This window comes from Bubalus kerabau, chromosome 8, assembly GCF_029407905.1.
Source record: "Bubalus kerabau isolate K-KA32 ecotype Philippines breed swamp buffalo chromosome 8, PCC_UOA_SB_1v2, whole genome shotgun sequence".
Lineage (NCBI taxonomy): Eukaryota > Metazoa > Chordata > Mammalia > Artiodactyla > Bovidae > Bubalus > Bubalus kerabau.
Window position 1 is genome coordinate 34,634,192 of NC_073631.1, and position 22,979 is coordinate 34,657,170.

General features: G+C 42.6%; 1 protein-coding gene across 6 annotated transcripts in view; it reads left to right on the forward strand.

Annotated features, from left to right (window-relative positions):
• Positions 1 to 6,716: 6,716 nt before the first annotated feature.
• KLHL7 (kelch like family member 7) overlaps positions 6,717 to 22,979 on the forward strand; it is a 56,890-nt gene continuing 40,627 nt past the window's right edge. Inside the window, exons 1-3 of one of the 6 annotated variants that reach the window (XM_055589987.1) lie at positions 6,717 to 7,117; positions 19,111 to 19,241; positions 19,922 to 20,045. Coding sequence is in view for 1 of the 6 variants with exons in the window: in XM_055589984.1 (XP_055445959.1) it covers positions 6,998 to 7,117 (120 nt within the window). In the remaining 5 variants the exon portion in view is untranslated. Of the gene's footprint in view, positions 7,118 to 7,725; positions 7,777 to 11,359; positions 11,738 to 12,368; positions 12,389 to 19,110; positions 19,242 to 19,921; positions 20,046 to 22,979 lie in introns of those variants that run through there. The other 5 variants (XM_055589985.1, XM_055589986.1, XM_055589984.1 and 2 more) reach the window with 5 other exon arrangements.

The window sequence follows — 22,979 nt, forward strand, 5'->3', positions numbered from 1 at the left end:
CAAGCAGTTCTTTGACTCATTTCTTTTAAAAATTTATTTATTTTAAATTGAAGTATAATTACAATATTGTTTTGGTTTCTGCCATATGTCAACATGGATCAGCCATAGGTATACATATGTCCCCTCCCTCTTGGGCCCCACCCACCTCCCTCCCCATCCCACCCTTCTAGGTTGTTACAGAGCTGGAGCTGGGTTTGAGTTCCTGGAGTCATACAGCAAATTCCCACTGGCTATTTATTTTACACGACTCTTGAATTTAAAAGAAGCAGCTTTGGTTGTGAAGGCAGCTAGAAGGGAATGATCATTTTGCCTAAAGAGCTCTCAATGGGGAATTACCTGGTGGATAATAGATGTTTCTGAGCAGCCAAAACCAATTTCACATGTTCCAAGTACTGAAAGTCACAGGATGAATCCCTAGGTGTGCCTCCTGGAGCCTTTACTCCTATTTTATATACAAATCTAGCCATGGTGGTACGTGAAAATACTGGCTCCCTTACAAAGACACATTTTGAGAACTTTAAAGTTAATACTGGAGGGAGATTCTTCAGTAGGGAGGTGGAGTGGAACCATGCAGTCCTGGTTTACCCTCATCTGATTCTAGTAGCTTTGTTTTCAAGGTATATTTGACCAACATCCACAGCTGATAAAAGAGCAAATGGTGCCATAGCCCTAGAAAGTTGGAGGTTACCCTGAAGGATTTGATAAGGTGTTATGATTGTATAACCTTTAGAGACATTAACCCAGAAGATACTATGTAGAATGTTACCCGGGCTTGTATCTCACTTAGCCACATTTCCTTTTGCTAACTGTATACACGTTTGTGTGTGTGTGAAGCAAGGAAACCAACTCTATTGTCTAATTGCTTAATTCCTGATTCCCTCACTAATAAAAATTAGATGCGTGAATGCTAAGTTGTTTTAGTCATGTCCAACTCTTTGTGACCCTATGGACTGTAGCCCTCCAAGATCCTCTGTCCATGGGATTCTCCAGGCAAGAATACTAGAGCAAGTTGCCATGCCCTGCTCCAGGGGATCTTCCCAACCCAGGGATCAAACCTGCATCCCTCATGTCTCCTGCATTGGCAGGCAGGTTCTTTACCACTAGCACCACCTGGGAAATCCAAAAATTAGATACATTCTAACAAATAACTTTCTTCAAGAATTTTGCTTTTAAAGTTCTGTATTCTCGTAGCTAAGTCGGTAAAGAATCTGCCTGCAGTGCAGGAGACCTGGGTTTGATCCCTGGGTCGGGAAGGTCCTCTGGAGAAGGAAATGGCACCCCACTCCAGTATTCTTGTCTGGAGAATCCCATGGACAGAGGAGCCTGGCAGGCTACCGTCCATGGAGTTGCAAGAGTTGGACACGACTTAGCAACTAAACCACTACCATTGGCTTTTAAAGCTCTGTCGCATGCATTATCTAAGATACTTAGCTGCTCTTCAAAGACTGAGAGAATTTCAAGGATATCTCATCTATGTTACTTCTTAGCTCCTACCCCATCTACAGAAGGAGGCAACCATCTCAATATTCATCCCAGAGTATGTTTTATTGGTAGTTTTGATGGCTTTGTGGTTGGGACCAGGAGAGATGCATTCTTAGCTCATGGCAGCTGTTCAGGCCTCTCCTTCCCAGCCTCTCATCAGTTGACTGGCTCTATGAAGGACCTGATCAGGACCTTTTAGATACTTCAGTGTAAGTATCTGAATGTAACAAAGTGCCAACACTCTGTGCCAAGAGACGTGTATCCAGAAGCATTTCTTAAAGAACTTTGTAATATTTGTAACTCCCATATATTTGCTGTTTCTATTAGGGCTTCCCTGGTAGCTCAGATGGTGAAGAATCTGCCTGCAACACAACAGACTGGGTTCAATCCTTATTTGTTTCCCTAAAACAAATGTTAAAACTTCAAATAAGAAGAGCTTATGTTGAGGGATCTTGAGAATAATTTTTCCTTTTTAATTTATGTTCTTCGTCTATAAATAAGCACTGTTAGCAGTTTGATTTATAGTTTGGTTTCCAGACAGTTTTTCTATGTATTTTCATTATGTTCTGCTATCTTTCTATATCATAGGCTGTCTCTTTGAACCACTTCCTCACGGTGATGAAAGATTTTCGCAAAAGACTTTGAATGTCGGTACAACAATAGGTACTTGTAAATTGTGCTCAACCTATTTGGGGATTTAGAAAAGAATTGCTTGTAATTTTTCTGTTTTGTCTATTGTTGGAAAGATTTATGGACTATGGGGAAAGGCTGGTGAAAACATGGAGAAGACGATAGAAAAGAAACTTAGAGAGGCTGGCAAGGGTTACCTAGAAAGTCTGGTCTGTAAGTCTCCAATGAGAAGGGGGTGTGGGAGCAGAATTCTCACTGACTTTGCAGGGTCGCTCCCATCTGTGTATTTGTCAGGGAGAGGAGAGGGCGGTGACAAATGCTGAGGATAGACAGAAGTGCAGGAGAACACAACTGTCCTTAAAAACATCAGAGTGAGTGCAGCTGAGAAACTGAGAAGAGAGTATCAGATGGCTATTCCAGGTGAGCTGGACGAAGATGCTTGTTACCAAACTCAGCTTCGGGTGTTCACTGCTCTAAAGCCAGTACTGGAGAGGAAAGCGTTGACTGGAAAAGGAAAGCTTGCCTTTATTCAGGAGGCCAGCAACCTGGGGAAAAGGCAGACTTGTATCCCAGTACCAACTCCAAAGATTCTGCTTGGCCATGAAAATTTTTCACTCAAAAGACCTTAACACTTTGATGGATTTCAGGCAAGTACCTATGCGAATTATAAGCATTTGAAGGTGGTCAGGCCGAGTCATATTGGGTGCACATCCAGTTAGTGTTTATAGCAGAGAAAGTTTATTCATGAGGCAACCAAGCAAGGAGATGGGAGAACAAGTCTCAGATATGCCCTCTGGAAGGGAAAATATTTATGGGATATTAAAGCAAGGCGGGGCTTGCCTGGTGGCTCAGTGGTAAAGGATCCACCTGCCAATACAGGAGATATGGGTTCGACCCCTGATTCCAGAAGATCCCACATGCTGCAGAGCAACTAAGCCCGTGAGCCACAACCACTGGCCTGTGTTCTAGAGCCCAGGAGCTGCAGCTACTGAAGCCTGAGCACCCCAGAGCCCATGCTCTGCAACAAGAGAAGCCACCACAATGAGAAGCCTGGAAGCAGAAACTCGGGAGTAGCCCCTGCTGGCCTCAACTAGAGAAAAGCCTGCTGAGCGAGCAAGGCCCAGCACAGCCAAAAATAAATAAATAAAATAAAAATTTTTTTTAATAGCAGGGTGGTTTTAGGTGTGGGGAAAGGTGATTGGAGGTAGGGAAAAAGTGAGATAATCATTGTTCTGCAGAGGTGTTTCTGGGTTACGTGCTTCTTCATGGGATACATGTTAAAAAATGGTGCAGTTTTTAGCCTCCTGATGTCAAAAGATCATTCACTGGACACCTGAGCAGGCCCAGTCTGGGGGCTGGTGGTCCCAACCACTCTTGACCACTTTGAACTGGGTTAAGAGTCAACTCTAGGTTTCTAGAAAACAACTTAAATCCACCTGTTACCATAGTGACCCATACGTCAGAGACATTATCTATAGGGGTGGTTAAGGAGCCCTATAATATATTATCTGGGCTACCTGAAGCTTGGAGGGTAGACAATTAAGAAAAACAACAACAACAAAAAACAACAACAAAACAACAACAAAAAAGAAAAACAACTAAATTAGTTGTTTAAAAAAAAAACTCATTTACTAATTAGTGAAGGGAGGTTACAGAGACGGTTTTAATAAGCTATTCCCTTATCTACTGTTTTGTAAGACACACTTGGGATTTAAGACGCCAGTTTCAGTTAACCCTATAGGGTACAGTTTCAATTTCACATGACAACAAATTGTGCATTTCTCCTTTGTACAAAGAGAACAGCCATCGCCTGGGCTAGGGTCTGTGGCATAATTACAGCCACTCTGTGAGGTTGGCCTGGGTCAGTAGACAGCAGTCCTGAGGTTCAGGGTCAGCAAGAGCAGTGACAGTGCCGATGGTCTCTGGGTAACAACAGCTTGGGCTGGTCAGGACATGCCTTTGGTCTGCTCAGGTTTCAGAAGGCTGTGTACCAGGCATTTCAGTCAACAAAGCAACAGCAGCACATTTTGGAGTGTTACAGCATCAGGGCTGTTCTGTGGAATCCTCTGACCTCAAGGGGGCACACTGAGTTTTGGGTTTAAGAAGGAAGAATAATAGCTAGACAGACAAATATTTGGACATGAATCAGAACACCTGGGGCTTCTTGTATATACAGTTCTTGGGGAGTAAAACTCAAAAAAAACTGGACTTCCTGCAGTCATGCATACCACACTAAATTGTATAATACAGGGAAGTATGACTGGCAAGGATCATATGAGGCCATGCTTATCCAGATCACTCTGAATACTTCATTTTTTGCTTCTGCTGAATTCTTTTCCTCCTCAGGGTCAAAACTGTATTTTCCCTAGTTGAGTATTCTTTTCTTGTTGGCCTGTCCTGTGTCTTCAATGACTTACTGGATATTTTATGCATATATTATCTCACACTTAATTTGCCTAAAACCCATCTTAACAAACCATGCTTGTAGCTGAAATTCAGCTTCTGTACCCTAGTACCAAACTGAATCTCAGAGACAGAGCTTTGGGTGAAATAGAAAAGAATAGCTTTATTGCTTTGCGAGGCAAGGGGAAGCAGAGCAGTCTAATGCCCTCAGAACTATGTGGTGGCTCCAGAGGAGGTAATGAGTTTTATAGTAACGGTTCAAAGAGGTGGGTGTGATCAGCTCATAGCCATTCTTCTGATTGGTTGGTGGTGAGGTAATTGGGAGTCAGCATTGTCAATCTTCTGGTCCAACTAATCTGGGGTCTACATGCTTCTGGGATGCGCATGGTTAACTTTTTCTGGTAGGGGTTTCAGTATCTGCAAAATAGCTCAAAGATATTGCTGTGTATATTCATTGAGGGGGGAAACCAGGACCCTGCCACAAGGCTGTGCTATTGTTTCTTGATTGCTCTTCTGTTTCTGCATTTCCTCCCTTCGTTGATTAGCAACTCTTTGAACCTGCCCCTAGATGATGCTGTGAAAGTGCTGCACTCAATATGCCAGCAAATTTGGAAAACTTAGCAGTGGCCACAGGACTGGAAAAGGTCAGTTTTCATTCCAATCCCAAAGAAAGGCAATGCCAAAGAATGCTCAAACTACCGCACAATTTGCACTCATCTCACATGCTAGTAAAGTAATACTCAAAATTCTCCAAGCCAGGCTTCAGCAATACATGAACCATGAACTTCCAGATGTTCAAGCTGGTTTTAGAAAAGGCAGAGGAACCAGAGATCAAATTGCCAACATCCGCTGGATCATGGAAAAAGCAAGAGAGTTCCAGAAAAACATCTATTTCTGCCTGATTGACTATGCCAAAGCCTTTGACTGTGTGGATCACAATAAACTGTGGAAAATTCTGAAAGAGATGGGCATACCAGACCACCTGACCTGCCTCTTGAGAAACCTGTATGCAGGTCAGGAAGTAACAGTTAGAACTGGACATGGAATAACAGACTGGTTCCAAATAGGAAAAGGAGTACGTCAAGGCTGTATATTGTCACCCTGTTTATTTAACTTCTATGCAGAGTACATCATGAGAAACGCTGGACTGGAAGAAGCACAAGCTGGAATCAAGACTTCTGGAAGAAATATCAATAACCTCAGATATGCAGATGACACCACCCTTATGGCAGAAAGTGAAGAGGAACTAAAAAGCCTCTTGATGAAAGTGAAAGAAGAGAGTGAAAAAGTTGGCTTAAAGCTCAACATTCAGAAAACGAAGATCATGGCATCCGGTCCCATCACTTCATGGGAAATAGATGGGGAAACAGTGGAAACAGTGTCAGACTTTATTTTTCTGGGCTCCAAAATCACTACGGATGGTGACTGCAGCCATGAAATTAAAAGACGTTTACTCCTTGAAAGGAAAGTTATGACCAACCTAGATAGCATATTCAAAAGCAGAGATATTACTTTGCCAACAAAGGGTCATCTGGTCAAGGCTATGGTTTTTCCTGTGGTCATGTATGGATGTGAGAGTTGGACTGTGAAGAAGGCTGAGCGCCGAAGAATTGATGCTTTTGAACTGTGGTGTTGGAGAAGACTCTTGAGAGTGCCTTGGACTGCAAGGAGATCCAACCAGTCCATTCTAAAGGAGATCAGCCCTGGGATTTCTTTGGAAGGAATGATGCTCAAGCTGAAACTCCAGTACTTTGGCCACCTCATGCAGAGTTGACTCATTGGAAAAGACTCTGATGCTGGGAGGGATTGGGGGCAAGAGGAGAAGGGGACGACAGAGGATGAGATGGCTGGATGGCATCACTGACTCGATGGACGTAGTCTGAGTGAACTCCGGGAGTTGGTGATGGACAGGGAGGCCTGGCGTGCTGCGATTCATGGGGTCGCAAAGAGTCGGACGCGACTGAGCGACTGATCTGATCTGATCTGATCACCCAGTTATCCCCAAAAGATAATCTCGCCACGTCAGCCAAATTTGTAAAACCTGTCTTGGGCAAAGGAAAAGGAACGCGCAACTCCGGACCAGCTAGAAACCAAACAGCCGGCGCACGGAAAGGACGTTCGGTACCGGCCTCCAGCGGCTCGGAGAGGCGCGCGGCTCTGACGCATAGACCCCGCCCCCAACTCCTTCATAGCGGCCCCGCCCCCTCGAGCTAAGTGCGCAGGCTCCTCCTCCGGGCTCCGGTTCTGCTGGAGACGCAGCCCAGCGACTACATCGCCTTACAGAGATCTTCTGAGCGGGTCGTCTGGCCTTGCCCTACTGCAAGGGCTGCGGTGTCCCCGCGCGTTCGCAGGCAGGGTGGAACAGCCAGCCACTCTCCCAGCCTCGGTGGTTTGGTGAACACAAGCCCCAGCGTGCCTGGAGAGTGCAACCCCTCGCCCGGCCCGGCGAGTCCCGGGCGTGAGCCGCGCTGACCGAAGGAGGATGGCAGCCTCTGGGGTAGAGAAGAGCAGCAAGAAGAAGACCGAGAAGAAACTTGCTGCTCGAGAGGAAGCCAAATTGTTGGCAGGTTTCATGGGCGTCATGAATAACATGCGGAAACAGGTACCGCCTCTATGGGAGTGACCGTCGGCGTGGGGGAGGTGGTCCGGGGCTTGGGCCCCTGACGGACCCGGCTGAAACCCGCGCCCCGTGGATCGCGACCCTCTTCTTCCTCTGTCCTCGCCCTTCCTTGCATTTTCGCACGCCCGCGAAGCAGCTGCTGGTGGAGGGTCGCGTTAAACAGCTCTCCAGCAGAAGTGCCTCGTTGTCCGCCGATGCTGTGGCTCCCAGGTCAGACTCCTAGGGGACCTCTCGGGCTGGCGTCCGGCGTCGGGTATCGGTTGTATAACAGCTGTGCCCTAGTTATCTCTTTGTGAGCCGAGCATCCCTCCATTGGCCAGCCGTTTTTAGATGCCGTGAGATCTCGTGCGAAGAATCCCATTGGCACAGCCCAAACCGAAGCCCTCGAGGAAGGGAGAAGCATTGCTGGCCCTGACATCAGCTCCTCTTAAATAAGGATCCCCGCCTCCCTTCTGTGTTACCGGGGTGGAGCTAGGAGAAGACAGAGTCTCCTGTACGTGTTAATTTAGAGCAGAAACAGTCGTGGATAAATTCCGTGCCATCCATTAAGGGTCCCTTGCGCCTCTGTTATTTAAGAGGAGTCTTTGTTCTGTCTTTGATGTGTGGCGTTTTAGTGACAGTCGTCAGCACGTCGGCGAAAGGTGGGTTGTGAAAAGAACGGGTTTTAATGCCAAAGAATGTAGACCAGGGAATCTGTTTGTTTATAAATGCCTCTTAGACCAGAAAAGTCGCTTGGTCATTTTCTCATCCTGGAAGCTTTGTTTGTAGAAATGTGCGTCCAGGGAGATCTGTGGGAATGTTTCAGTTTTGTGCCTGTGGTCCTGTTTTTTTCATGACAAAAGCAGGATGTGAGTGTAACTGCAAAACCTAGCTTGCTCATTTGGTGGTGCTGAAACTGCACAAACCAGATTGGGACTTGAACTTAATTGAGAGCATACAGCTGGTCTCCGGACTTTATTGAAGGTCGGTTTCTTTTTTCCTGCGGCTGTGTAGGACCTTAGTTCCTCAGGTAGGAATTGAACCAGCGCCCCCAGCAGTGAAAGCCAAGAGCCCCAACCTCTGGGCCTCCAGGGAATTCCCAAAGCTCAGTATCTTTGTCTTATGGTGGAAGGAATTCAGTGAAGTGATAGGTAAGAAGTGGATTTATTTAGAGATGCACAACCCATAGACAGAATGCAGTCTGTCTCAGTACCTGAGAATGCACCTTGAATATGGTTAGTTTTCCTGGGCTGGATAATTTCATAGGCTAATGAGTGGGAAGATTATCCCAACGGTTTCAGGGGAAGGGGCAGAGATTTCTGGGAACTGGGCCATCACCCACTTTTTGGCCTTTTATGGTTAACCTCAGAAGAGTCAGGGCACTGGTGGGTGTGCCATTTAGTTTGTGCTAATGCATTACCGTAAGTGTGTAATGAGGCTCAAGGTCCACTGGAAGTCGAATCTTCCACCATCTTGGACCAAGTTGGTTTTAACCAGTTTTTGTCATGTCGTGTGGCTGCGCCACCCTTTTAAAGGTTGTGCTCTGCCTCCTTTCCTACCGTTTCTATTCTGATGGGAATATGGACAATAATAGAGGAATTTGAAGATTCTTTTTTTAAGATAATAATTGCTGGTGTCTTTGAGCAAACTCTGCTGGCATCTTGTTTTTGTTCATTAGCTCCTGACATTGTGCACGAGTGTAATAGATGGTAGTGGGAGTGCATGTAAATCTTTCCTGGTCTTTGAGCAGAAGTAGCTGTGAATGCCTGAATTCAATATTTTATGTAACTTTCATGCATAAATTTACATGTATACATTCATGTTCCTTTCATGTGAACCTTTTTTATATTTACGACACCACTGACTTCACATTACTGGTGCATTTAACTAGTGTCTGCCTCTAAAAGGTAAATGAGCCCTAGTTGACTAGCACCCAGATTTGTTTCCAACAATCCTCCCATTCCCCCAAATGCGTGTTTTCATATGCAGACTATAGCATTGTGAAGCATTGCCTCATTCCGTAGATATGGTGCAACTGGGGTGCAGCATCAAATGTCTGCTTGAGAGGGAGGGGATTGCCTGAGACTATGTTTAGCTTCGGGGGTTTAAAATTCATTCATAACCATTTCTTAGACATAGCCTTAAGCAATATTAGTATCTGTTTATTTATTGTTACAATAGAAATACAGTTACTAAAGTACCAGGATTCTGGTACTGAGTGGGAAGGGGAAAATGGATGCTGGATGAGCCATCAGGAATTTCTTCCACAATGGCCTTAATCTGCCAGTTTCTGCTTTTTGTTGATGGCTTTGCTAACAGTTCTCCAGTAGCATTTTTACCAACTTCTTGGAATCCTGCATCTTTTGTAAGATGTGTAGTTTGACTTTTGCAGTTGATTTACGTTGTCCACGTATTGTTCTATTTGACATAACACAGAAGAGGCTCACCAAGAAGGACTGACAAGGGCAGTTGATGGGAAGTGGCAGAAGGAGAAACTAGTGTAAGCTAGAGGAGGAATGTTGGAGTGAGGACCAGTTTTTAAATTGTCATTGTTCTCTGGTGAATACTTTTGTGTTATTACTATTTTTTGCTTTCCCTTATGTCATTACTTTGAAGATGGGATGACAAGGGTCCTTCTATACACACCCAGAAACATCCATACAGGAAGTGAAGACTTCTGTGAACTTAGAATTCCTGAATCCCAATTCCTGCTCTATCATTAAGTAGTTCTGTGATCTTAGACAAGGATTAGGTCATTTCATCTCTCCGTGACACTGCCGTCAATCTCTACGTAGTGGTGAAAGGGGATGCTGCTGAGCCAGCAGCCTCAGCTTCCTGTGAAGCCTTTTCTTGCATTGTCCTTTCAGTCATTTCTGGCCTCCTGTTTTTAAGTAAACTTGACAATGAAGTGTAAGATTCACAAAAAGCGTCCAGATCATAAATGTGCAGCTCAAAGAATTATTGCAAAATGAACATACCCCCTCCAAGAAAAAGAACATGACTAATACACCAGAGGTCTCCCTCTTATGCCCTTCTCAGTTGCTGCCTCCTCAAAGGTAACCGCTATTCTAATTTCTGCTGCCACAGACCTGTTTTTCCTGCTCTTGAACTTGCGTACGTGGAATCATAGAGCGTATATTCATGTGTCTTGGTTTCTTAAAGCTCACATCTTCTTTGTGAGATTTATATATATTGTCGTTTGTTGCTCTAGTCCATCTTCAATGTAGTTTGCATACATACAAACTTGCATGAACACACCACAATTTATCCCTTCTATCATGTTGGGTATTTGGGATTATTAAAACTAGTACTACTTTGAACATTTTTGTACATGTCTTTGGACTTCCCTGGTGGCTCAGATGGTAAAGCGTCTGCCTACAATACGGGAGACCCGGGTTCAATCCCTGGGTCGGGAAGATCCCCTGGAAAAGGAAATGGCAATCCACTCCAGTATTCTTGCCTGGAAAATCCCATGGATGGAAGAGCCTGGTACGCTACAGTCCATGGCGTCACAAAGAGTCGGACTCGACTGAGCGACTTTCTTTCTTTCTTTTGATGTGTATACGCGTGCCTTTGTTGGGAAATACCCAAGAATGGAGTTGCTGAGTCATAAGACAGGCTACATTCAACTTTACTCTGTATAGGAGTACAATTTCTGAAGTTTTGCCAGTTCACACTTCAACCAGTTCTGTATGACAGAGGTTTTTGCTCTGTCTTAGCCAACACTTGGTATTGTCAGTCTCTATGACGTTAGCCATTCTAGTGGCTGTATAGTAGCATCTTATTTTATTTGGTGGAGTGCCTTGTCATTTTTCTAACTTTTTGTTTAGGTTCACATTATCTGTTACACTAGAAAGGGGCTCTTCAAAGCAGGGCAGGGTCATTAGTCACTATGGCACATATCCAGCGCTGATGCTATTTGTTAATGCAGTCCAGAAGATCCTTATCAATTGAGAGATGTTTTGAGAACTTTGAGTACCACTATAGTTCAGTTTCCTCAGGTTAAATGAATTAAAGAATAATTAGAATGTAAGAGCTTATGTTAAAGCCCCATTGAGAGTGAAGTGAGAGAACCGCAAAGCTAATTTTGAGGATTGGATGCTTGCTGAGCAGTCACCTCAATGCTCTTACTATTACTAAAGTAACTCAGCCTCTGTATGCTCACTTCTCCAAGACTGTCACTTATTACACGTCGGTAATCCTTAGGGTCTCCTGCAATGATCTAAACCTTCTGCATCAAATCCTCAATCATAGAAACACTTCTCAAGCCTTACTTTGGATATAGCAGCCATTCTGCAAAGCGTTTTATAGGCTTTTCTCATTGAATTTTCTTAGTGCCCATTGACAACTCCCTATTATCCAGACCTCCCTATCCTTAACTCTTCTCAATTTTCTCTTTTTGTCTGTCCGGTTTAGGAGCTATATCTCTCTCTTTGCTCTCTTTTCAGTGTCCCAAGCTTTCTTGGCCCTCTGTCCTTTTTTTCACATCCTTTGGGCAAACAGCACTGATGACTGTTCACCTTTGTGCAAGGCTTCCAAGCACAGCTGAAGAATATCCCATTACTGGGCAGCCCTCCACCGGGTGAGTCCTGACTTCACCTGGCCTGGCAGTGCTACTTACTGGTGAGCAATCCCACTTATCTATCTATTTTACTATTTTCCTCTAACCTGAACCCTGTATCCTCACTTTCAGTAGATCATCCCTCTTTTGACATCACAAATAAATATAAGTCATTAGTCTGAAACTATCTAGCTTTCATCTTTCCACCACCAAATCTATAAACTTGTTTTGGCACTTTTTAAAAATTCTGCTACAGTGACTAAGGCCATTGAAAGCCAGTACTTCCATCTGGGCCTTGCCTTTCTCAGTACTAGTCTAATCAGAAAAGTTGCTGCACCATTGATTACTCTATCCTTGTTAGGCATCATTAACTTCTCCTCTGCTGGATTCTAGCTATCAGCATTTAGGCATGTTTTAACCTCTCTAGCTTGTAAACCAACTAAGAAACCAATCCACTTATTCTTCGTCTCAGTAGTTCCCTGTAAATACCTCTCTCCCTCTTTGGCTCACTGGTTATCTAGTCCCCTATTTCAGTTTGGCTTTTTAACTCATCCGTTCAGGTGAATATCTGTTGCGAATCCACTGTGTGAGACCTGCTTAACATAAAATGGCAGGTCCCAGAGACTGGTAAAAGACCAGTGTGACTGGAGCACAGAACACAGTGGGAGGATGGTGAAAGATGAAAATGAACAAGTTGTTAGAGATCTACCCAGGTATAGCCTCATAAGTCAAGTTAGTGGGTTTTGCCTTTTTTCTGATACCCTTTCAAATATGTCTGTGAGAGGAGGAAAAGGTGTTATCAGCTTTTCTTTTGACAAAGATGATTGACTGCTCTGTGAATTAAGTGAATTAACTCAGTATTTGCTGACAGACCAAACAGAAGTTCCCAGTGAGATGGTCCTTTGGACAGAGGTGAGAGCAGCAACAGCAATATCAGTGAAGTTGTTCAGCCACTAAGTCTTGTCCAACTCTTTGCAATCCCATGGACTGCAGCACCAGGCTTCCTTGTCCTTCACTGTCTCCTAGAGTTTGCTCAAACTCTGTGCATTGATTGAGTCAGTGGTGCTGTCTAACCATCTCATCCTCTGCCGCCCCCTTCTCCTTTTGCTCTCAACCTTTCCCAGCATCAGGGTCTTTTCCAGTGAGTCGGCTCTTTGTATTAGGTGGCCAAAGTATTGGAGCTTCAGCAAAGGTGATATATTGAAGAGATTTAGGAGGTAAGATCAACAGGTTAGTGATAATAACCATCCTGTGTGGTTGTGATGACTAAATTAGATAATCAAGATAACTTAAAACAGGACCTGATAATGAGTAAGTTCTCAATAAAAGTTGGCTGCTTTTTTTGCTTTTGTGAAGGTGGTGATTGATTGAATGCTGAGGACTTCTGTACAGGATGTCATTCATGATCCCCAGGGTTCTAGAGTGCATAACTAAATGGATCATGACACTGTTTACTAAGAGAGGAGATACTAGAAATGGGCCACGGCTTTTTTTTTTTGGATTAAGGCTTTGAGGAAAAGGTAATTTGCATTTTAATTGATTCACAGTGCTGCTGAGACATTTAGGTATCTGAGTTGACGGGTCTGGAGAGTTGTGGGTTAAAAATATGAATTTATGAATTACCTGCAGATAGAAGATAACTTCACTGAAGCTGTGGAGAGTTAAGAGACTAGGATAAAGGCTGGATCGGGAATGAGCCTGTAAGGAAAACAAAAAAGGAATGGCCAGAAGAGTAGGAGGAAAGTGAGAGTTTTGAGACTCAGAGAAGAAATTGTTTCAGAAAGAAGATGGCAAATTTTGAAGCCTATGAGAAGTCAGTAAGATAAGATCTAAAAATGCTTGTAGGATGTAATAACAAAGAGGGGTTTATTGACTGTGATGAGTTGTTTTGATGAGGAGACAAATGGAAGTCAGATTAGTGTGAGTAGGTTATCAGAAAATGGAGACAGTTCATTTGAGAAATTTGACCCTCAACGGAGAGAGGGAGTCAGATGAAGGCTTTTGATGTTATTTGTTTAAATGGGAGATGTATGTGTGTTTGAAAACTAGTAGGAAGAATTCATTTGAGATGGAGAGGTTGAGTTCTTGTGAGACAGAACGGGTAGTTGATAATTTCTGAGATGAAGTCCGAAGTAAAGGTGAGTAATCTCGTTTGGAAGGAGGATGGTCCCTCTTCCATAGGACTAGGAAGGAAAAGAGGGTTGGTAAGTGTGTAGGTGGGTATGTTTGGAATCAAGAGACTGAGGGAGTTTCTGTTTAGAGACTTCTGGGAGCTTACTGCATTCACCGCAGGCTGGAAGCTGAGCAGGCCTGGCAAACAGGGGGAACAAGGGATTCTTTGGTAACTAGGCTGCAAAAACCCCAGAGCCAAGGTTACAATGCAGGGACAGTCTTGATGACTAGCTCGTGAGACTATAAAGATGTCTCCATCCCCAACACTCTGCCCTAGTGTTCCATCATTCACTCAGGTTTCAAAATCCTGAAAGTAGGTATCTAATTGGCTGGCCTTTGATTATTTGCCAGATTAGGTCTTTGCTACGGAGTGAATAGAAGAACTGTCTGACTTATGGGTTCCATAATGAGAGGCAGGCTCAGAGAATTGCCCTCTCTCCAGGATAGTTCATAATGAGGATTTTTTCCCCCAGAAATGAGAGTTTGGAGTTCTAATAGGAGGGGGAAATTGGAAGCTAGATTGCCAGAATCCACAAATACCCACCATGACCTCTGCCTTAGGCTGTCCAGTACAAACATGCATGCTCTTATTCTCATTCCTATAATTAAAAATATGTATCAGTTCAGTTATATATACCACCAAAATTTTTTTTCACTTATAGTGTCTAACTCCAGGATCACTTAGTGATATCCATTCCTTCTAAGTCACTTTAAGATCCTAAGGGCTATATATGATAATTGATAGTTTATATGATTTTAGAGGGGAGGGGCAACTATTATGTAAATATTTTATAAAAAAGAAAAAAGTAGAAGCCACATTTATTGTTTATCATGGTTTACTAATTGTATTTGTGGCTTCTTTCTTCACTGGCCATCGTATTCTTTGTCTTTAGCCAGCTCCTCAAGTTTCTTTACCTGATGGGGCGGTGACCTGATCTTTTCTTCCTAGGTATCTTGAACCTTCGGACTTCCCTGTATAGGATTACTTTAGTCTTACATTAACATTTACTGCTACATTTGGCAGCATCAGTGTTACCTCTGGGATCTGATTTTATGTTACTTAAAAGCTGACTAAGTTAGCCTGTTACTGTTGGATGGATGCCGGCAGAAGACGTGAGACTCCTAGGTCAGGGGCCACAGACCTGGCTATTCGCTGCACAGCGTCACCAGCATCAGTGTGTACGCACCAGTTCCCCTTGCCCCAGAAGTACTATGAGGGTGACGTGGTGGGGCCTGGATGGATATTACACCCACAGTGGGTTTGTGCTGGAGCTAAGGAATGAACACTGAGTTTAAGGAATCTGCCAATTTTATAGCAAACCATAGACAGGCTTGCTTTTTATCCTGGAAGGGAGACATTGTCTCACCGTCATGGTCACTTTCTGCCAGGAAAACCCCGAGAAATGGGGGCTTGGCTAAAAAGTGACAGAACCCTGCATTCTTAGCATGTCCAGGAACTCGAGAACCATAGAGGATTGTTTCTCCCAACAACCAGAAGGAATCCAGTGGGGGTCCCTTGAGTTCCAGTCATCTTTTGTCTCATGGAGAAGAGCAACAATTTTTTTTCTTGTTGGCCAGGATCAGGCATCTACCCCACTGTAGTAACTTTTTACCCAGTGGCACGAGGAGGCCAAAATGGCCAGGTCACAGTTTTAACTTTGAATTCTGTGGAAATGCTGTTTTATCACTTGATTAAATGATTCTTTTTCTGGGTCCCCAAATCTCTAAACTGCTACCACAACCCACCTCCAGAAGGACTAATTGCTGAGATCAGAAACAAAAGTTTTGTAAATGCATCATTAAGCGTGTTAGTGAGGGGAGCCTCTTCCATACCTTGGTTGCCAGGCTAGTTCTGGCTAGAAACCATTCTGTCTGTACAAATTAAATGAAATCAAATCACTTGAAAATGGATTCAGCTGCTTAAAGAAAAAGCTTTGAAAACCACAGATGAAAGATTTTTCCCCGAAAAAAGAATAAACTGTGTGTGTCTGTCTCTCTGTGTCTACTTGGTACTGAGAACAGAATATTTCTGATCATCACTTCTCTCAAAGGAAAGGCACAAGGTATCTTGAGTTCACATCTGTCTTCCTAATTTTACCCAACAAGAGCGAAGTTGCTAGTAAAATTAAATTAGAACAAAAGACGTTGCTGTTTTATTAATGATGAGATTCCTCACATACTTCTGCTTGAGTTCCCCATCTGCTCAATAGGACAGGTAAGATGTGTCTTACAGTGGACTCTGTATGCTGGACTTGGGCCCAGCCATCTTTCCCACTGCCCCCCTTGCAGGACACATGAGTATTCAGATTATAAAATTTAGATTATTGGAATTTACAAGGTGTTCTTCTCAAGCAAAGCCTCGTCTTCCAACTTTATTTCACTAGAGAAGCGCTGCCTATGGGGGATTACTGGGTAGTTGCTCGTCTGTCAGGAGGGTGTTGTATTATGTCTCATTTGGCTGTTGATCTTCAGATAAACTCCCTGAGTTGAGAATCTTAGAGAGCTGAACCAGGCACCAGCTCTCTCACAGATGTTAACTGGACACAGTACTGTGAGTTCGTATTCCCAGGTTTGCTTTGTCTTCTAGGTGTTCTGTTACTGGCACAGGGAGTGCTTTGTTCTCAGATGCTGACGGGGCATCCTCTACCAATTGACTGTTCCTTTGTGTAGCCTCTGAAGAACGGTTCAGGAAGTTATTTAATTATTTACTCCAGAAAGCTGTGGAGTGCAGAAAGGTGTGGAATGGGTAGATATCTGTTAACTCTAGACTTGGAAGGGCACTTCATTTCTCATCTCAAATTGTTCTCAGCCAAGATGTCATTCATAGCTCTCTAGATTGTCTGCCGTGAACAAATGACAGTACTCTAATTCCATACTAGCAACAAAATCCCCCAGGCCTGTCTGTTATGAACCCCCTTACCGTTGAATTCCCGCATCTATAATCTCCCTGTCAGTTAAAGCAGTTGAAATGCAAAAGTCTGCTCTCCCTATTTCCTTATGCTGCTGAGTGTCAACCATAAGGCATTCACTTAAGTATTAAGGTCAGGTCAGGATAACTTCTTCAGCACCTTCAGTGTAGGCTGTCTTCCATCTGAATAGACTGTTAATGGAGCACTTCCAGAACTTCTCCAATTTCAAAGTAGTTTGTGTCACGTTTTCAGTATGGCAGAGGGTCTTCAGGACTCTGAAGATGAGCATAGTGTCACCCCCATCCCCACAAACTTGAAACTATACAAGCAGATCTCCCATCTCTCAATAAATAGAAAAGATGTTGACACAATATTATATGGTCCTAACCCACTGTTACTGTTGCCAGCCAAAAACAGAGCAGAAACTTTGTTTCTGGTGAAACAGTTTTCAAAGAAAATCTTGGCTTTGATTTTGACAGATTGCTAGCCTTTGTCAGCTGTCTGTAATTGATAGACCCTAAGACTAAACTCAGCCTGGAGGAATCACTTTGGTGAGGAGGCTAATGGGCACGCTGTTTCCTGGAGAAGGAATTTCATCTATGCATAATAATGCTTTGTTGGCATAGGATACATTGTTTTCCATGGAAATTTGCCAGCGGAGTTTCTCAGCTGCTGACTCTGCTAGGGTTTCTCTTTTCCCCTTGTGGTCCATCCTGCACGTTTAGGATTAATTTTCATTTATTTGAACCTTGTGTTCCTGGCAACTCGGTGCCAAAATAGTTGAGCTTTGTCTAGTGACAAAGTCTTCCCTCCTGTTTGGGAGGAGAGGGATTCGCATTCGTAACGGGCGGTTGTGCAGAGCAGTTTGTGGCCTTGAATCCTCGGCAGTTCTGATCCTCCTGGTTGCTCTGCACCTTTGTGTCATTACAATCCTCACCTGCTGTGAAATTCCTTATATATTCATATATATGTGTGTATAAAATACATTGACGTATAGTTACTCTATGGTGTAGTTTCAAGCGTACAGCAGAGTGATCCAATCTCCTTCTATATATTAATCTTAGTTCACGTAAGAGCCTTTTCTTTTTTCCCCTCCGTTTGTCTCAGCTGGATCGTGACCTTTAACAGACTCCTCTAAGGCCTGTGGCCCTTTACAACGTGCTCCTCGAAACCTTGCCTTTCTTCATCTTTTGTTTGCCAGGCCTGGAAAACTTGGTGGTAGCAGACACATTCCTTTCTGTTTCCTATTTGTGTTAAAGTGGGCGGTGTCTTTGTGTCCATTTGTCCCTTCCAGACAACCCCAACTGAGTTGCTAACCTATTTAAGTTGAATATTTTCCTATCCTGTAGAGCTAACATTGCTGAGATCAAATGCCTCTTTTCCTTTTCATTTTGGCCCCAGATGTTTTGCTAACCTACTTCTAGTGCCTTTCAAAGTCTATAGACATTGCCATGGTAGAAAATATAAGAGGTCTGTGTTAGGTTTACTGCCAACCCTTAACCACCCTCAGTAAGGTAATTTCAATTACGGGGAAGCCCAGCATCTAACAGGTCTGAATTATTTGGCTCCCCTTAATGGGACCTAGTACTCTCCCATAGTCTTAATTGCCAGAAACTTCTCAGATATGTTTCACTAGAGCATTTACCATTCCTGTCTTCTCACCAGATCACCTTGCAGATTATTTAATAATGCATGTAATACTTTATTGCTGATCTTCATTTCCCCTTTTCAAATCAATCTGAATTTACTGTAATCACCTACTGTAACTGTCCCAGTCTTTTGAGGGCAGTCCTTTAATTATGTGTTTGATTTCTTACCTTTAGCTTTAAAAGAAATCTTATAAAAAATTCCTAGGTCAAACTTCTTTCTGAGAGAGATTGTTTAGTCTGCTCCTGAATTCTTTCTTCCTTTGTTATATATCTCTTTGGTCCACATCACCTTCATTGAATAAATAACAACAAAAGTAACCTTTTTTCCCCTCTAATCTCATCTTTTAAAGATCAGTTGCACCAAAATTTATCTGCTTTTCTTTTCAAAGCTGTTTGACTGAGCTTGTCATATATTTCCCTTAAGGAAGGAAATCTCCTTTATTAATCTAGGTGTGTTCCTTTGTTTTTCTTTTACTTTCCCACTTGCCTTATCCTGATTATACATGTATTTAAGCCCAGTGCTGTTTTTCTGAACAAAAAAGATTTCTAAAGTCATGTAAATTATTTTTTTCTCTTAACCTTTGGGTTTATTATTGCTTTGTTGAGGCTTTTCTGGGCTTCCCTGAGGCTTTTCTAGTAAATCTCAATCCAAAATGATGATTTATTCCTGTGTAATAAGGGTTCCATTTTCATTTATCCTTTCAGTGATTTAAATCCACCACCCAACTATAGTTGAATCTACAGTCTACCCAGGGATCTGTACCCAGGGTCAACTTGAATTCACGCTGGGAGGGACTGATTGCAGAACCTTGTTGACAAGCCACATAAATCCAAAGGTTAGTCATTCCTCAGTCCTCTCCTTGGGATACAGTGAAGAACAGAATTTGGGACTGCTGCTTGCATGCCTTCTCCTAACGCCAGCACATACTGCAGAAAGCTAGAACCTCATGCAATGCTGTGGAACTTACAGGAACCTAAAGTGCCTTTTTGCAGTCCTGTCTGGCAACTACTTAAAGAGAGCAAAAGGTCATTCCACAAATGCATGTCTAAAATGCTTGCCTTTAGGGGAGTTTTGAGGGGAGTCTTTTCAAGCCAAAGGACTTTCCCCACAAAAGTGCCTAATACTTGCAAACCCTAAAGCAGCCCCAGAGTTGCTGTTTGCCTTGGTTTGAGTGTCTATCCATAGTGGTTTGAGGGACCCTCTTCTTCTGGTTCTAAATATTTCAGAAATAGACACAGGAGACATAAATTAATGGTGAAGACAGACTAGTGAGCATGGCCTTGACTTGAGCATAAAGTGGGCTTCCTCCTCTTCTCCCCCTTAACTAAAAACTTTCCCACCCAATCTGAGGCTGAGCAGCTGAGGAATGGAAACAGTCCTCTCCTGCCATAGACGGAGGCAAGCCTGTCCCAGTGAATTCAGTTCTGCTTGGGGAGCAGATTCCTGGAAGAGTGAGCTGGGAAACCTGGCTCTGTGTAGTCAGTGACCTCTGCTATGCTCTTGCTCATCCTGCAGTCACTCTTCCACCAGCGACGGATGGAGAAAAGGACTGAGACTTCCTTCCCAGTACTTACCTTCACCAGAGGAAGAGAGAGCACTTTATGAGAGAGAAAACTATTATTTATTTTCTCATAAATTGGTAACAGCCACTTCAATACCATTTTGTCAGTTATCAAATCTCTCACCACCTTTTAAAAATTAAACTTAATTTTTTTTAGAGCAGTTTTAACAGAAAAATTCAGCGGAAAGTACTTTCCATTTACTCCTTTCATCCCCTTGCCCCAGTTTCCCCTCTTATTAACATCTTGTCTAAGTGTGAGGCATTTGTTAAAATGGATGAGGCCTTGTTAAATTATTAACCATAGTGTGTCTTAGAGTTCATTCTTTGTACATTCTGTGGTTTTGACAGATGTATAATGACATATATCCATTGTTAAGAGTATCAAGCAAAATAATTTCACTGCCTTAAATATTACCTGTGCCCCACCTCCTCACCACATACTTGAAATGGTATCTTTATCATATGCCAAATTCCCATTAATGTAGATCCCTCACATTGTTTAGATTTATTTCTCGATATGTAATTATTTTCTTACTGCTGTGATTAGGATTTTTTTTCTAATTTGTGTGGTTTTTTTAATGACATATTACATCTAATTGCGTTTTCATATTTATCTTCTTTGTCTAGCCACCTTACTGACTTTCAATATGAGTTCTAGTGTTAAATTGATTTATCTTTATTTCTGTACTGATATGGCTAAAAATTCCAGAAAAATGTGACAGGATGTGTGTATATGTGTATATATATTTCAAACTTTAATGAGAATGCCTCTTCTGTTTCACTATTAAATGTGATGTTTGCTGTTGATTCTGATGAATGACCTTAAGCATACAGACACATCATTTTCTTTATTAAAGAATCTTAGGAAATGAATTTTTAATATTATCACACACCCTTTTGCCATATATTAAAGCTTTTCTACGTGAAAAATTTCTCTTTTAACCCATCAGTATGATGAATTACATTAATAGATATATTGTTCTTGTACCCTTCTTGCATGCCTAGAACAATACCCTGCTGGACTTAGTTTGCAAATACTTGACAGATCTCTATATAAGTCCCTGAAAGAGGGAAAAAAGCAAAGAATATGTGACCAAAGTAACAACTCACAGTTTAAAAAAAAAATGAAGATAGCAAGGAAATAATAAATAGCATTTAAAAAGATAGCATATGTAAAATGAAATTAAGTTATTAGTGATAAACAGGATTATGTTAAACTCTATTAAAAATTATCTTTGTGGGACCCTCAGGCAAAGTTACACAAAAATTATGCTTTTATAAGAGACTTAAGATTCAAAAGCTGAAAATAATAAATACAAAGATCTAACAAATATGAGGACATAAACAGAAATTGCAAGGTTTTTTGGTTTGTTTAATCCAGTGAAGATATGTTGTTCAAAAGGTAGTTTTGTTTAAGTTTCTGTTCTGTTCACTTTGGGCTTTCATTCTCCAGCTTCCTGAGTCTGTGTCTCTTCCCATTTCCTGTTTGTGCATACCCCTCTTCCCCAAGGATAGATAGCAGGAGGGACCTTTCTCTTTAGGTCAGTCCCATTTCTTGTTGAATAGGACCTATTAATCTGTTGTAGTCCAGTCAAATAAATGGACCATTTGGATGTAAACGTTTGCTCCCGTTTCACCTCCTCCCACTTGCTGTACACATTTATATCCAGCTAGAGATTAATCTTAGACGAAGACTAAATTGTACAAAGAGCCCTCTGATTTCCCTGACTTCTTCTGTGTCTGTTAATTCACTGCACTAACATTTCCCATCCCCAAGTATGCCTTGGGAAGGTTTTTTGCTGCTTTTCAGTTTAACCTGACATATTCTGGAACTTCCCGTCAGCAGCCATAGGTCCCTCTCCTATCTAATTTGCTTGCTATTCTGTCAGTATTCTTTCTTACTCTTTTTTTCTTTCCTTCCCTCCCTCACTTCTCCCCGTCTATTTCTCTTTCTTCCTCTTAAGCAAACTTGATCAGCTTGTTTTTGATGGTAACCAAATAGTTGGCTTGGTTTTGCAACCTAGTATTTTTTGGTGCAGCAAAATCACCTGCAAGCTATGCCTATTCTGTACCCCTTCCCCAAATAAATGGAAAGAAAAATGTAAGACATTATTGGAGTAACAGTGGCTTTAATTAGGATCTGCATATAATGTCTAAGCAGTAGTCTGTAGTTCCTAGTAGTGTTAGCTGCTCAGTCGTGTCTGACTCTTTGTGAACCCATGGACTGTGGCCCACCAGGCTCTTCCATCCATGTAATTCCCCAGACAAGAATACTGGAGGGGATTGACATTTCCTTCTCCAGGGGATCTTCCCAAACCAGGAATCAAACTCTGGTCTCCCACATTTGCAGGCAGTTTCTTTACCGTCTGCGCCACCAGCGAAGCCCCTTAAAAAAAAAAAAGTCCTTAAGTAAGCGCTAAGAATGAAATGTTCATTTCTTAGCCCACTAAGAACCCATTTTTAGGGTTCTAAAAAAATGGGACCCATTCTTTTCTCATTCTAAGTGTTACTATCTTATTTGGGTTTTTATTCGTGGAATAGTAATGTAGGAAATAGTGATTTATCTATCAGAAACTATATCAGTAGTTTTAGTAAAATACCTAAATTTGCAAAATTCCATATCTTCTGAGCTATTGGGCCATTATTTAGATTTGTGAGTACTATGACTCTGAAAATATTATTTGCCTCGTATTCCCAGTGCCTTGGAGAAGGCAATGGCACCCCACTCCAGTACTCTTGCCTGGAAAATCCCATGGGCGGAAGAGCCTGGTAGGCTGCAGTCCATGGGGTCGCTAAGAGTCGGACAGGACTGAGCGACTTCACTTTCACTTTTCACTTTCATGCATTGGAGAAGGAAATGGCAACCCACTCCAGTGTTCTTGCCTGGAGAATCCCAGGGACGGGGGAGCCTGGTGGGCTGCCGTCTATGGGGTCGCACAGAGTCGGACACGACTGAAGTAGCTTAGCCGTAGCCCAGTGCCTAAGAGAGTGCTTTACATATTTTTTCTGAGC